The sequence below is a fragment of the Mesocricetus auratus genome, unplaced genomic scaffold (genome assembly GCF_017639785.1).
Source record: "Mesocricetus auratus isolate SY011 unplaced genomic scaffold, BCM_Maur_2.0 Super-Scaffold_100006, whole genome shotgun sequence".
Classification (NCBI taxonomy): Eukaryota; Metazoa; Chordata; class Mammalia; order Rodentia; family Cricetidae; genus Mesocricetus; species Mesocricetus auratus.
Genome location: NW_024429190.1, coordinates 13,197,151 through 13,214,070, shown reverse-complemented (window position 1 = coordinate 13,214,070; position 16,920 = coordinate 13,197,151). Strand labels below are relative to the sequence as shown.

The 16,920-nt window shown below is 42.2% G+C and overlaps 1 protein-coding gene across 9 annotated transcripts in view; it reads right to left on the bottom strand.

Moving 5' to 3' along the window:
* Positions 1-16,920, bottom strand: part of Depdc5 (DEP domain containing 5, GATOR1 subcomplex subunit) — a 119,186-nt gene that overhangs the window by 13,915 nt on the left and 88,351 nt on the right. For 7 of the 9 annotated variants that reach the window (XM_040746870.1, XM_040746869.1, XM_040746871.1 and 4 more), the window contains 5 exons: positions 11,734-11,885; positions 9,429-9,506; positions 8,685-8,817; positions 4,745-4,886; positions 2,666-2,890 (listed from right to left, as the gene is read on the bottom strand). In XM_040746870.1, coding sequence (XP_040602804.1) covers positions 2,666-2,890; positions 4,745-4,886; positions 8,685-8,817; positions 9,429-9,506; positions 11,734-11,885 — 730 coding nt within the window. Of the gene's footprint in view, positions 1-2,665; positions 2,891-4,744; positions 4,887-8,684; positions 8,818-9,428; positions 9,507-11,733; positions 11,886-16,920 lie in introns of those variants that run through there. The other 2 variants (XM_040746873.1, XM_040746878.1) reach the window with 2 other exon arrangements.

Sequence of the window (16,920 nt, the reverse complement as noted above, 5' to 3'; positions counted from 1 at the left end):
AAAGAGTCAGTTTGTTCTGGGTTCTGCAGGTAGAAGCTATGAGTGGCTCCTAAGTCAACAAATTTAATGAGTCTCTGTTGGTACGCAGGAGAGCACTACCTCAGGTACCGAATGACACTCTTCCAATACGAGAACATGTACAATGGGCAAAGCTCTTGATTTGGAGCTGGAAGAACCAAACTGCTGCAATTCCAGCCACACACGCATGTCTCTGAAAACCTTACTTCCTTGTCTGCAAACTGATATGGCAGCCCAGCCAAGAAACATGTGGCTGAGAAAGGTTTACAGACTTCCTTACTTGTCTTCTCCTCTGGCCACTTTGTGCCTCTTTCCTCTATTCCCATTAAGCCTTCCTTCCAATTTATGACATGAGACTCACTAATGCTCAAAGTGAAGCCAATCAGGGCTTGATGAATGCTTAAGGCACATTTGGTACCTTTACTTGATTACTCTGATACTAAACTGTTTATTAAAGCTAGATTCTGAGTATCATGGTCCTGATTTATGACATTCTCAGGAGCCCTTTACTCAACAGTCAAAGAAAGCTGTGTTCTCTGGGCTTGCACACTAAGCATATAATTCCTCTAGGTAAAACAGCCTCAGTCACAAAACCAAAGGCAAGTGATAAGCAGTTGCAATGACTTCGAACATCTCTCTTCTATTATCAGGTCTGCTAAGTGCAGAATAGGTGAGTCTAGGGGGCACCCAAGTGGTAATTACTCTATCACTGGCTTTGTGTTTCCAGGGTAAGATTTGACAATGCTTCTAGAAGACTTTCAGTATGGACAATGGTACAGCCAGCTACATGGAAGTCTGATCAATATGCACAAGCCCAGAAGAAAAACAAGCACAGCATTCTAGGGGGCTATTAATGACCTGGAGAGCAGATCAGTACCACCAGAGCAGAAAGAACACTGAAGCTCAGCCCTCACAACCAGAGCAAGTCTCAACAGTGAGTGCCAGGTTGGAGGAATTTTTCGAAAAGAAGCTAGTTCCATATTCACCAGCAATGCTTTGGGAAAGTTCAGGGGTCAGTTTGGATAGGCAACAGTCCCTTGTGACTCCAAGATCTAACAGAGTGTTGTGGCAAACATAAGGAGAAGACCTATGCATGAGCATGAGCGGAAGGCATGTGGTACTTGTTTCTGCAAGACTCTCAGATACCTCTGGAGCATCCCAGCTCAGCGACAAAGGAAAAGGATGGGGAAGTGGGAGCCACCACAGGCCAAGCTAAAGGTCTATGTATCAACACTAGGCATTTCAGAATAGCTTTCTGCTGCTACTCCAAATGAGAATCACAAGTTTTTAAAAAGGAACAAGCAAACAAACAAAAAGCCAACCCCAAACAACAGTAAAATAAATAAGCATCCACCCAACCAAATCACAGGCAATAGTAAAACTCAGGTCTTTCTCTTCTGCAAGTAATTTTAGGTTTTTTTTTCCCCTGAGGAAGAATTTAAATGTTGAGATTATGCCCTGTTTATTTATTTAGCAAATAAATAAATTGGTTAGTTTTGGGACAGGGCCTTACTATGCAGCCTGGGCTGGCCCCAAACTCACAGTCCCTGCTCTGCTTCTGCCTCTCAAGTCTTAGAGTTCCTGATCTGTACCACCAACTACATCTGTCCAGAAAGAAATTGACTGTCTGTCTTCCTTCCTTCCTTTCTTGTGTTTTGAGACAGGGTCTCTCTATGTAGTCCTAGCTGTCCTTGAACTCACAGAGATCTTCCTGCTTCTGCTTCCTAAGTGTTAGGATTAAAAGTGAGTCTACCATACCCAGTCATAAGATATCTTAATTTACTCTTGTTTTTACCTAGAAACATATACTTTTCTTGTTAGGCATGGTGGTAAATGCATTTAACAAGTGGTTCTCAACCTTCCTAATGCTGGGGTCCTTTAATACAATTTCTCATATTATGGTGTCCTCCAACCATAAATTATTTTTGTTGCTACTTCATAACTATAATTTTGCTACTGTTATGAATCGTAATGTAAATATCTGTGTTTTCCAGTGGTCTTAGATGACCCCTATGAAAGGGTTATTTGACCCACAAAGGGGTCAAGACCTATAGGTTAAGAGCCTCTTCTTGGGGACTGGAGATATGGCTCAGTGGTTAAGAGCTCTGGCTGCTTTTCTGAAGACCTCAGTTCAATTCCCAGCACTTACATGGCAGCTCACAATTGTCAATAAGTCCAGTTACAGATTTGATACCTGACGTATATATGTGCAGGCAAAACACCAGTGCACAGGAAATAAATAATTCTTTTAAAAAAGAGCCTCTGAGCCGGGTGTTGGTGGCACACGCCTTTAATCCCAGCACTCGGGAGGGAGAGGCAGGCGGATCTCTGTAAGTTCGAGACCAGCCTGGACTACCAAGAGAGTTCCAGGACAGCCTCCAGAGCCACAGAGAAACCCTGTCTTGAAAAAAAAACCAAAAAATAAAAAATAAAAAAATAAAATAAAAAAGAGCCTCTGCTTTAAATCTAGTAGAAGAAGGTGGATCTTTGTTCATTGCAGGCCAGGCAGAACCACACAAAAAGACCCTCTCTCAAACAAACAGTTTTCTTACAGTTCTAAGAAGAGCCTTGTACATGCTAGAAGGCTAGCGACAACCCTTCCCCAGCCACCTGCTATTCCCAGACTCCAACTAGGTCAACAACTTACCTAACAGTGCAGCTGCCTGGCTGCGTCCTCCAAAACTTCGGCTGAAGGAGCTGTGCCTGCTTGCATAAGAAGCTGGCCGGCTGGGCAGCCAGGGCAGGAGGAAGGCAGGAATCTCAGAGTGTACAAGCTCTTCTGCCACAAAGGCTACCTCAAACCATTTGCGCTGGAAGCTGGCAAAGTCATCCACTCCGGCTGTGTGCCAGGGGGCAGTGGGCTGCTGCATAGCTACGGGAAAAAGTAGGGGGAAATAAAGGATTCTTCCTCACAATGCTGCTTTTCTGACTGACACATGGTACAACACAGATAAACCATAAGACATTATGCTAAGTGAAAGGAACCTGGTGTAGAAACCTATGTATTATATGTCTTCACACACATGACATTTTTAGAAACACAAAGCCTACAAGCGCTTGTAGAGGTAGTGTCTGGGAAGGGAGGACTTGAGCAGTAACAGTTAACAAGAAAGAGATGGTGGTTGCACAATACTGTGAATACCTTTTGTCATGTAGGCTAATTTTATGTTAAAATCTTATCGGTTTTGTAATAATTTCAGGACATAAAATGTTGTGGGTTTTCTTTTTCTTTTTTTCTATTAGAAGGTAAAAATAGATACTAAATTAACAGGAGTCCACAGTGAACGGCACCAACTATACCTTATCATGTATGGACCCAGAGTTGAAGAAGTGATTTACCACAATGTGGGAGTCACTTCCAACCAGACCCATGCATCTGAAATTCATACACTATGGAGGCTGGTCTGAATCCTTGGTGCCTCCAGAGCTATGCAAGCCAGAAATTATGTTAGAAATTGTTCCCCATTGGAGAATTCCCTTTTTTCATTAAAAATGGGTGAGGCTACAGTGTTGCTAAGTAGCAGAGTATCTGCCTAATGTGCATAGGCCTTGTGTTCAATCCCAGAACCACAATAAACAGGCAAACACACGCAGTTAGCCCCCTGAACACATGAGCTATATATACATCTACAGATTTGATCACATACATGGGAAATTTTTGGGGGGGGAGGAAGAGAGTATTTATATTGAATTTGACCAAAATTTTTCTTGTTTCCTAAACAATATAGTACAATACAGCAGTATTTTATTAAAGTTTTACTATAAATAATTTGGGGATGATTTAAAGAATATAGAGGAAGGGGCTAGAGAGATGGTTTAGTGGTTAAGAGCACTGGATGTTCTTGCAGAGGACTTGGGTTCAGTTCCTAGCATCTACATGGTGGCTCACAAGAGAGAGAGAAAATAAATAATTAAAAATAATATGAGAGTACAAAGAGGTTATATGTGAAACCATGCCATTTTATGTATAGGCCTTAAACATTGTGGTTTTTTTCTTTTCTTTTTTTTAATCTCAGAGGAGATGGGTTCTTGAGGTAATTCTCCTCTGATACCAAAGAATGACTTTATTCAAAACATGTCTTGGAAAACCTGGTAGAACTTGGTGGTCTTCTTGAAGGAGTATTTGGAACCTGGAAGCCCAGGAGGCATAAAGTATGACTGGAGACCATCATGTTATCATCAGAACCAACTAAGCAGGATGGAGGCAGGGTGGGAGTTAAGGCACCAAAATATGACCCATAGAAAATTTTGAACCAGGTGCCTTGGCCTCTTTTAGTTTTGTCTTCCACCAATACTATCCTCAATAAAAACATTGCAGCTGAAAAAAGAAAACAAAAACAAAACACTGTCTGGGTTGGGGAGATGACTGTGTGGCTAAGAGTGCATGCTGCTCCTGCAGAGGACTCCAGTTTGGTTCTCAGCACCCAAATCAGGTGGTTTACCCTGCCTGTAGCTCCAGCTCCAGGAAGATCCAACACTTCTGGCCTCTGAATTCACACACACACACACACACACACACACACACACACACACACACACACACACACACACACGCACACTCTTAAAAATAGCTAGTAAATAATTTTCAAAAATCAACACTATCATTCAGTTATGCTTAAAATATATACAAATGCTGAAAGAAGCTAACAGAGTGTCAACTTAAAACACAAAGCCACACATAGAGCTCAAGACGCACTGTGATGTCAAAGATTAGGAAAGTACTCGCCCCTGTGGTAACTGCATGCGCTTTGGCTCTGACCTCGATCGGGCTCTTTGTCCATTACTATCTTGTAGAAATAGAAGCCATAGATGAAGGTCCGCCAGGCTTCACCAGATGCATGTGTTATGAGCTGCTCTTCCAGCATTTTCTAGGAGAGACAAGGAAAACCTGAAATTTCTGCAGGTAACATCTCAAAGAGGCAGCCCTTGCTTGTGCACAGCAGCCAAGGTAGTAAGTGACAGGAGAACATTCTCTGGTTCCCATTAGACACTGAGCATGTGCTAGTGAAAACGAACCTGTTCTAAGCTGTAACGTGTATGTATTTCATCAAATATAAACTCCAAGTAGATAACCATCTAACTTCAATGAACTTAACATTCTGCTAGGCAGTGTGTTCCTCTTCACCTAAGGGAATGCCTCCCAAGATCCCTAAAGGGAAATTAGCTGTGGCATATGCCCCTGTAATCCCACTGGGAAGGTGGAGGCAGAAGGACGATGGCTTCAAGATCATCTTGATCTAACGGACCTTTAAAGAACTAACGTCAGTGCTGCTGCTGCTTTTTTCTTTTTTTCTCACCAGTGCTTCTTAAACTATTCCATAAAACAGAAAAGGAAAGATGTCACCAAACTCTTCCTATGGATTTTAATCCTATGCTCATGGATTGTAAGAATTAATATGAAAAGTGCCTACCTTACCAAAAGGAATCTACAGATTCAATGCAATCCATTAAATTCCAATACCATTTTTCACAGAAATAGGAAAAAAAAACCCTTAAAAGTTTATATGGAAGCATAGACGGCCAATGTAATCCTGAGCAAAAAGAATATGTTGGAGGGATCATCATACCTGACTTAAAGTTATACAATACCTCACCGGCACAAAAACATACAGATCAGTGGAATACAATAAAGGAGTCAGATATAAACCCATGTAGCTATAGCCACCTGATTTTGCAAAGATAGAAAAAAATACTCACTGAAGGCAGAAAACAGTCTTCAACAAATAGTGCTGGGAAAATTGTATCACCTCATGCAGAAGAATGAAACTAGATCCCTATCTCATTCTGCACAAAACTCGACTCCCGATGGATCAAGAACTTTAATTCAAGACTTGGAATTCTGAAACTATTACAGGAAAAGATTAGTAAATACCTACTATCTAGGCATAGGTGAGGACTTCCTGAATAAGATTCAGTAAATAATGCCAACAACTGACAGCGAGGACTTCATGAAAGCACAAACTAAACTAGAAAGCCTCTGCACAGCAAAGGCACAGTCAGTGAAGACAGCCTACAGATGGAAGATAGCCTTTGCTACTTATACAACTGACTGAGAATTAATGTCTAAAATAGCAACAAATAAACAACCCCACCAATAAACGGTCTAACGAAATGAACAGAGAATTCTCAAAAGATGAAATAAAAATAGTCAATAAATGTCAAAAAATGTTTAGAAAATATGAATTAAAACTACATAGGGAGGGGCTGGAGAGATGGCTCTGTGGTTAAGAATGGTTTAAGTGGCTGCTTTTTCAGGACTAGGGTTCAATTCCCAGCACCCACATGACAGTTCACAACTATCTGCAACTCCAGCTGCAGGGGACCTGACATCCTCTTCCAGCCTCTACAGGCACTCGGTGCACAAGCGGTGCACAGACAAACAGGTAAGGAAAACACCCCTACACATAAAATGTTTACATTAAAAACAACAAAGACTGCACACAGAGTTTACCTTGTCCCAGTCAGAAGGCAGTCTTTATGACCAGTGTGGTGCACATACCTGCAATCCAGTGTTTGGGGAGGCAGAGGCTAGAGGTAATAGGCTGAAGAGAAGGCTTGGTGCTTAAGAGCCTTGCAGAGGACCCATGTTCAGCCCCAACACCTATGTCAGGTAGCTCACAACCACCTGTAATCTAGCACCAGGTGATTTGACACCCTCTTCTGAGCTCTGTGAGTACCTGCATACATCTGCCGACAGACAGACAGACAGACAGACAGACAGACAGACAGACAGACAGACACAGACACAGACACAGACACACACACACTAAAAAATACAGATAATGGTTGTGGAGAGATGACACAGCGGTTAAGGCTGCTCTTGCACAAGACCTAGGTTCAAATCCCAGTACCCACATGGCAGTTCACAATCACCTGTAACCCCAATTCCAGGTGATATGATGCCCTCTTCTGGCATCTGTGCACATGTGGTACACATACATGTATTATTCATATGTGCACGCGTACATACACATGCACAATAAAAATTGATAAGATAAAACAAGAAACAAACGCTGGTAAATATGAGGGCAAAGGGACCCTATACATTGCTGGTGAGAATATAAACTACTCCAGCCACTGTGGAAATCAGTATGGAGGGTCCTCAAAAAGATCTAAAAATAAATCCACCATATGACCCAGTTATACCACTTGTGGATATTTACCCAAAAGACTTCTAGTGAGCATGTCACAGCACTTGCACAGCAATGACTACTGCAGCACCATTCACTGCTGAATTACGGACAAACGAAGTGCCCATCAACAGAGAAATGTGGTATGTGTACACAATGGAACTAATACAAGTAATATTCTCAAGCATGCTCTTTTAATATTTAAATTTTTTGTTTTAGAGATTTATTTATATGTATTGGATCCTCTGAGTTACAGGCGGGTGCAAGCCATCTGATGTGGATGCTGGGAACCAAACTCTGATCTTCTGGAAGAGCAACAAGAGCTCTTAACTGATGAGCCATCTCCCTTCAGCCCCAAGATTTGTTTGCTTATTTTATGTTGTTATTTTATGTTTATGTGTGTGTCTAAGTATATGTCTCAAGCACATTTTAAAAAAAGTTTTATGTAGACATGTGCTGACATGACAATCAGGAATTTTATAGTATTTTAAGTTTAAAATAAAGGGCATTGTATTATTTTACCAACTTGTTATCAATATAATGCTTCTGACATTTATCTTGTTGATATGTGTACCTCCGGCTCATTTCATCTAAATTGACATAGTAGCATTTCATTTTACCAACAAGAAAGTAATATTCTCAGGGAGACATGGCTTGCCAGGGAAAAGCTATGCAAAATAGCATGTCAAGACCTCCAAAGAGTGAAATATCAATCATATTCCTATTCAAATTAGTTATTAAATTTACAATGCAGTAATGACAAGACAATTGGTCAACAAACTATCCTGTTTTCCATTATATACCTCAGTATGGACAGGACAGCTTGAGCCAGTTCAGTCAACCCGATTTATTCATTCTTCTGCTTAGTTCACTGAACATGAGTTGAACTTGGCAATAATATCTCAAGTGCCTACTATGGTATATGGAAATGAGCACTAAAAAGTGGACCCATCCAGGCTCAAGACACATGAGATGAAGTGACTCTTCGGTCTGGTGCCTTGTACTGCTATGTGAAGAAGCCTCTGATGTACCGCCTGGAATTCAGCCTTAAGGCTTGGATGCATAGGCGTTATCAGGGTAAAACTGGGCTTGGGGCCGGGAAGCAGTCCCTGAAAAATCCTTCACAGATATTTATCTGAGGGACAAGAACATACAAACTCTATCCAAAATATTTCGGTTCAGACAATAAACACTGGCAGACTTTAAAGTCAAAACATACACATGCACGCACACACACATGCACATACCCTTATTTATGTATTTCTGAGACAGGGTCTCACTGTGCAGAACAGGATGGCTTCTAACTTACGATCCTCCTGCCTCCACTTTCTCCGGGATGTTGGGGGCCTATGCTACTACCTCTAACCCTAAGGTCTTCAAATCTCTTTCAAAGGAAAACCTGTGCTTTCATCAGTCCCAGATGGACCGCACATCAGTTAAAAACAGATGCTCACAGCAACTTGCAAATCTCTTTACTGTCGTGGGTGACTACTGTGACAGACCCTGAGTGCAGATGAGCCCTCCTTGCTGTCTCACCTGCATAATGTCCATGGCCATCGCTTGCGTCTGGACTCCCTCCACATTGTTCATCAGCCAGTGTACTACCTCAGCACTGATGAAACAGCACGGCGAGAGGCCCTTCTGTTCAGAGAGCAGCTGGACTCCTGTCCTGAACTCCAATGAGTGAGCAGAAGATGTGTGCCCCGTGGCAATAAGGAGAAAGAAGAGATGAGCAGTGAGGGTTCCCCATATAATTCCTAGGCTGAGGAAATTCCCATGCCAGGATAAAAGAACTGAGAGAAGAAGGGACATTTAGAAAATACTTTATCTGCCAGGCATTATACTAGGTACTTCACATAAGAATTTAATCATTTCATTAACCATGTGTGTAAAAACTCACGGTAAGGACTGGCAAGACGCTTAGTACATAAAAGTGCCTGCCACCAAACCTGACAACTTACAACTGCCAGTAGCCACATCTGAAGGAGGGGAATCAACTCCTTCAAGTTGTCCTCTGACTTCCATATATAACTGTGGCACATGTGGCTCAGACATGTGTATACCCTCTGGTTCCCCACAAATAGATACATAAAATGTAATTTTTAAAACTCTCATTGTTTAAACAAGGCAGCAAGGCTCAGGGAGGTCAGGTAACCTGCCCACATCTTAGAGCTGGTAAGCAGCAGAGTAAAAGACACAAATCTAACCACCCACACTACCATGGCAGGCCTTCCCTGAGTACCTTTTGCCCTTGTCTCATAAATGTGCCTAGTCACTTACGAGGGATGCTTCATGGCTTCCAGAATCTCCACCAGGGTAGAGGATGAAGTCAGAGAGCTTGCTGCATGCTGCTGAGAGCTGTAACAGAGTATAACAAAGGAACATGGCATACATGTCAAGAATGGGCTTCTGCTTCAGTGCTGTGGGCTGAACCCAAGACCTAAAGTGTTGAAGTGTTCTTCCTCTAAGTGACACCAGCCCACAGCATCACTGCTTCTTCTGGAGTCAAACACCAGGAAATATTGAAACTGAAGACAGTCAGGAAAATTCTGGACAGTTATATACTGGGGCTAGTTTACAATGTATTCCTATTTCCACAATGCCTATACACATTTTAAAAGGCAAAGTGGTTTTGTATCTAAACACAACACCTTTAAAAAGTATCTCCCTCTCAATCATGTTTCTCCCTCATTTATATCCTTGCTGTGGACGGCAGAGGAGGGCTTGGGATCCCCTGAAACTAGAGTTACAGGCAGTTGTGAGCCACCTAATGTGGGTGCTGGGACTCAGCTCCTGTCCTCTGAGGAGCATGACAGCTCTTAAGCAGAGACATATCTCTAGCTCCATTAATAATTATGTTTCCTTGTAAGACTTAGGCTACTCTGATTTTGCCTGATGGCCTCTCACATGTCACTTCCTTAACCTTGGCCAATCAAAGAATGCTATGTGGTAATTTAGGTGACAGGAAAGAAGCCTGGAATCATCACTAACCAGCTGTGAACACTTGGTGGTAGGTGCAGTGGAGGCAAAGTCAGTTCAGAGCTTATGGCATAAGGAGTTCAGTGACTGCTAACAGAGACCAGCTAGGGCGCATCCAACAACACCAGCTGCTCTCAGGGAGAGGGCTGCAAAAGTCAAGTTTCTCAGATCATACAGTTAGGTCTGCTCAGCCAGTACAGTGTGGCATGAAGAACAGATTAAGTAGAACTGCCACCTATAGCCAAGAAAGCAAGCAAGCTTCTCAAAACTGACAACGGCATCAAAACCTAGGGCACACCAACCCGTAAATATGTACACTTATGTGGGTTTTTTTGTTTGTTTGTTTTCTTGAAACGAGTCTCACACATCCCTTGCTGACCTCAAATGCACTGTGTAGCCAAGAATGATCTTGGACTGCTGCTCCTCTTACTTTTATTTGACAAGTGCAGGGATGACAGCTATGTGCCACCATGCCTACTTTACGAAAGCACAAGGGTTGGAACTTAGAGCTTCATGTGTGTTAGGTAAGCACTCTACCAAATGAGGTATATACCCAGACCCTGACTGAAAAAAACTGGGGGTGGGGGGTGGGGGAGTGTTTCGGGACAGAGTTTCTCTATATAGCCCAGGCTGGCCTGACACTCACTCTGTAGACTAGGCTGGTCTTTGAACTCAGACTAAAGATGTGCACCAACATGCTTGGATCCTGATTAAAAATAAAAAAAAAATACTTTTACCCTTAAAAAATATCAGTGTGTGTGCATGTAGGTCAGAGGGATAACTTTGTGGTTCTTTCCTTCTCCATTTGCATGGATTCCAGGATCAAATTTAAGTCATCAGGCTTGCACAGCAAGTGTCTTTATACACTAGGCCATCTCATCAACTCTCAACACAGGTTTTACTTTCGAGACAGGGTTTCTCTGTGTAGCTTCGTAGACCAGGCTGGCCTTGTACTCACAGAGATCACCTGCCTCTGCCTCCCAAGTGCTGGGATTAAAGATGAGTGTCACAACCAACCAGCTCAACCCAGTTCTTAAAAAGCTGGAACAAGCTAGGCCCTGTGGCGCACGCCTTTAGTCCCAGAAGAATCTGGGAGACAGGGGCAGATGGATCTTTCGAGTTTGAGGCCAGCATGGTCTACATAGTGAGTTCTAGGACAGGACAGCCAGAGCTACATAATAAAGAGACCCTGACTTCAAACAAACAAACAAGCTAGAACACTCAGCAAATAAGGCACAGGCAGTAAGTAGTACCCTTCCTCTTTGGATTCTTAGGAACAGGAAAAGAAAGGCCTTGTGTACCTACACCATATGACTCATACACTGTTAGTGCATCTCCTTACTGATTGCATGCCATCTTGTGCCAAGCGTCATGCCACAGGCACCACCATAACCAGGACTGGCATCATATGATACGTTCTGCATCTCTGAGAGAACACAGATCCTCTGCTTTGTCACTTGGCTGTGAGGACTGACTCCTTCAGGATACCACATATGAACTGTACCAGTTAGAACACGAGACAGAGCTTTGGACTCCCAACTACTATGCCCTTGGTTAAACTTTCCCTATCCAATAGGAGTATTAGTTTGGTCATTCTGAAGCTCACCTGCAGTCAGAGTTTGCAGAAGGAAAGGCCTGTTCTCCTATGTTCTGGGAGCTTCCAAAGGTCTGGTTGCTACCTCTATCCATGGACTGGCATGTGCTGACTCCCAAACTGGCACCATCCAATACCAGAGCAGCTGTTTGGTCCATAGATGCCTGCAAAAGGGTAAAAAATTAGTACACGGATCCAAAATTAACCAAAGGAAACAGTAAATAAACTCTCCTGGTTCATTAAGTCAACAGGCACAATATAGATGTTCATGCACATACATGAAAGCTACTTACACATATGGCTTGTTCCATTCCTCCCATTCTTAGTCCCCATTGGTCCCTGCTGAAAGAGCCAAAGGAGTCTAGAGACCACACCCAGTCCTGGGTGTACTACCTTGTCAGACAAATTAAGGACTTACATCCTCTAAACCAAGGCAGACAGAGGCCAGGCAATCACAATAATCCTAAAACCAAAGCACTCTCTCCAGTATCAGACTCAAACCACAAGATTGACACCAAAGGAAATTCCCCATAAAAAGTACACAGAAAGCTGGGCAAAGTAATGTACCCCTTTAATCCCAGAATTTGGAGGCAGGCAGATCTCTGAGTTTGAGGTCTGCCTGGTCTACATACAGAATCCCAGGTCAGCCAGAACTACATAGCAAGACCCTGTCTCAAAAAAAAGAAAAGCCAACCACAGACGTCAAAATCATCCCTAAGGAGACCAAAAGGAGGAAAAAGAAATTTAGGGAAGATAAACGGCATCACAGGAGGGACCTTCCATCTGCCATGGTTCCCACTCCGGTCCTCTTCCTGTACCTGTCAGTGGTATGTTCAGCTTTCTAACTGCCTGGGTTCAAACCTCAGAGGCGTCTCCAAGTTCTTTCCTCTAGCTTCATCTTGAGAAAGAGCTAGGCCTAGTCCTCTGCCCTCCCCTCAGGAAACTCACATGCACTAGGTCATGTTCCCCCTCCATCTGAGAAGACTACACAGGATCCTACCTGGCCCGAAAACTGCAGCCCTTCTCCTGAAAACCACCTATGAGCCATTCCCATTTGCATCTTCCTAAAAAACAGCACCAACCTTGCCACCCTGTCACTCTGAAATCTTGCATATCTCTGTGCACCACCACACTGTGAACTCTACAGAACACATCTGACTTGTGATCTCACCATAATATCAACCATTCACCAAGTCCACCCTGCCAATTAGATAACCTTATTTGTATAGCACTATGAGTTCTGTTGTTCTGTGGTCCTTATCTCACTAGCTAAAGAACCACCTCAATGGGTGCTTTGCCATCAAAGGCTGAGTCCCACACCAGCCCCCAAGTGGCAGACGTCACTGTGGCTGCTGAGAGCTGCTCTGGAAAGTAGTCTACCTGTCTCATTTCCTCTGAGGGTCCTAAAGTGCAGGACTATGCCCCACTCACCAAAAATCCCTGGCAGCAGCCACTGAAGGTTACATCCCAGAACAAATGTTTACAAAGAACTGACTACTCCTTTCAGAGCACTTCTAAAAAAGAATAAAAAGGGGCTGGAGAGAGGCTCAGTGGGTAAGCGTACTGCCTGCTTTTCCAGAGGTCCTGAGTTCAATTCCCAGCAACCATATAGTGGCTCACAACCATCTGTAATGAGATCTGGTGTCCTCTTCTGGTGTGCAGGGATATATGCAGGCAGAACACTGTATACATAAATAAATCTTTAAAAAAATAAAGACTAAAAGCCTTTATTCTTGAATACATCCTTTAGACAGAGCCTCCTGTTATCAGATACTCTGTTAGATGATGTTAATATTGCTATCTCTAAAACAGGCTTGTCATCTCAGCACTACTGTCACGGGATCAAATGATCTGTGTCATGGGGTGGACTGTTCACTGTAGGACGTTGAACAGCAGCCCCACTCCCACATGTTAGATGTCAGTAATACCAGTCATACATGTGTCAAAAATGTTTCTAGAGGGCTGGAGAGATGGTGTAGAGGTTAAGGGCACTGGCTGCTCTTCCAGATGAACCTAGTTAAATTCTCAGCGCCCACATGGCAGCTCACAATTGTCTATAACTCCAGTTCCAGGCAATCTGACACCCTCATACAGACATACATGCGGGCAAAACCCCAAAGTACATTAAATAGATAGATGGATGGATGGATGGATAGATAGATAGATAGATCTTCTAAAAAATGTTTCTAGATATTACCAGCTATCCCAGGAGATTAAAAAACATGCTCTGGCTCTAAAAGAACCACTGTGCTTTCCCACAGCAAGGCTCAATGATTTAAAAGTAAAACAAAACAAAACAAAAACACAAGAAAAGCCAACCATGTAGGTTTCCATGGGCACCATCAACACCCAGAGAAGTACAGCAAGAGGCAGTCAGCAATAACCAATCGCCACCTGTGCACAACCAAGCTCTAACATTAAATCAAACAAGCGAATTAGGATACCAGGCCCAGCACTTACACACAGGAGTAGCACACAGGGCCTGCTTTCTAGGTCCCTTTAGTGGGGTTGTTTCTTACCTCAGTACCCCGAAAATCACTCCTCAGCAGGAGGGATGCTGCTACAAATTTATATGATTTGGGGAGCAGGTGTGGCTAAATAGGGAGTTGGCAACCACCTTCCAGATAATAAGCATATTGGCTTTGTGAGCAGCATCTCTGTTGGAACTATTCAACTCTTTACATGAATACTGAAGCAACCACATCTGAATGAAAAACCAAAATCAACCAACCAACCTTAGAAAACTAAGAAACAAAAAGAGCTGGGCATGGGGGTGAACACATGTAATCTCATCTCTCAGGAGGCAGAGACAGGATCAATAGATCAATACCATCATCAGCTACATGGTAAGTTCCTGGCCAGACTAGGTGGACTATGTCAGACCATGTCAAAAAAAATAAAATAAAAAAATAAAAAATAAAATAAAAAGAAAGAAAGAAAGAAAGAAAGAAAGAAAGAAAGAAAGAAAGAAAAGGAAGAGGGCAGGGTGAGAGGAGGAGGAATGGTTCTTTCCTAATAAAACTTTATTTACAAAAGCAAAATGGTGGGCCAGGTTTGCCCCATGACTGCCAACTCCTGCTCTGTATTATATACAGTCCATCTCCTAGTATTTCAAGTTTATGATTTTGTGTTGGAATGTATTCACAGCTGTCCTGACTTACAATACCTAATACATAGAACATCTATGAAATAACTGTTACACTACACTAAAGGAAATAGGTCTGTACACGTTCAGGGTGGACATAATTTTTTTTCTTCCCAATATTTGTGATCCATAGTTGGTTGATTGTGGGTGGATGTAGAGGGTCAATTATACTAATTCTTTCTTTTTTGGTTTGGTTTTTCCAGACAGGGTTTCTCTGTATTGCTTTTGGAGTCTGTTCTGGAACTTGCTTTGTAGATCAGGCTGGCCTCGAACTCACAGAGATCAGCCTGCTTCTGCCTCCTGAGTGCTGGGATTAAAAGCATGTGCCAATACCACCCAGCCTATATTAATTCTAATAATGGCTGATGCTGACTATATACTGATCTCCTAACCGGCAACATGTTGTACATTTACATATGCAAGATTGAAAGTGTGCTAATTTCTAAATAAATATAGGTATTTTTTATTGTTTTTAATTGACAAAAAACTTGCTAGTACTATAATCAGAAATGTGTTCATTATGATATCTTTCCCTTATAATTTGTTGAAAACATTAGGTTGTAAAGCACAATTAGTTCTGAAGCATAGTCAGTACTAAAGCACCTCCTTGGTCTAGTACTGAAACCAAGATTTGAAAGTGGGCCTCTCTCCATTGTATGTTAGAAAATTAACATAAAATGTGTTTGTATATTTTGTAATAAAAATAACAAAAGTATGCAATTTAATTGTGTGTACATACAGAGAGATCCCTTAGTGCCTCTGATAAGGGTTGAATTTTTAAAAAATATATAATTTATTTTTATTTTATAGTCATTGGTGGCTGTGTATGGGTGTGTTGGCTCCTCTGAAACTGGAGTTACAGACAGGTGTGAGCTGCCATGTGGGTGCTGGGAATTGAACCTGGGTCCTTTGGAGAAACAGTTATTGCTCTTAACTAGTGAGCCATATTTCTAGCTCAAGAACTGAATTTAAAATTATACGTCTTTTTTGTTGTTGTTTGTATTTTGGGACAGGGTCTCTCTATATAACTCTGGCTGCTCTAGAACTCACTCTATAGACCAGGCTGCCTCAAACTCACAAAAGATCCACCTGCCTCTGCCCCAGGTGTAAGCCACATACCTGGCTTAACTTACACACATTTTTACAGCACCAGGAGAGATAAGCATTCATTTATATGCAACTCTCTATGGAATTGCCCTCTACTTACTATTTCCAGTTATAGGAACCTGTCCACCTTTGTTTTTATAGGTAAATACCACCACACAAAATAGAACACTGATCTTTGTCTCAACTCTGTTGACTTTTCTTATACTAAATTCTAAGTCTAAATCATCAATAAAGAGTCTCTTATTCCAAAGTAGAAGACCTTGGGGCTGGAGATTTGGCTCAGTGGTTAAGAGCAATTATTGCTCTTACAGAGGACTCAAGTTCAAATCCCAGCATTCACATGGTGGCTCACAACTATCTGTAATTCCAGTTCCAGGAGACCCAATGCCCTCTTCCAGGCATGCATGTGGGTGCACAGACATACACTCAGTCAAAACACTCATACACATAAAATAAAATAAACCTAAAAAACTGTTTGAAAGTAAAAGACTAAAGAAATCAGCATGAGTCTGCTTTAATTCAAAATACAGTATGTCTCCTATACTCAGATGAGAGATGCTTGGTCAAGAAAGAACTCGGGACCCAGTAGGAACTGCACATGGCTATTCCATTCACAGGTAAGGTTTGCAGACAGGTGTGGCAATGTCCACTCTTAGAAAACCAAGACTCCAATGTTAACTAAACCTTAGTCTCCCGGTACTGTTCAGAGGACATTACAGGGGCTCAGCCACCCACTAGTGTAGTGTCCTTTTGCCACCAATGTCTTTAAGTCTCATTTTTCTCATCTGCAAGATGGGTATAAAACTTTACAAGTTGTTACAAAGATTATGTTCATAAAACACTGGAAAAGTGGGAGCTCCATGAGCTGCTTTTCTGACTTCCACTAAATAAGGACTCTTTAACTTCTCCTACTTCACACGTCCCATCTTCCTTAGCTATATCAACTC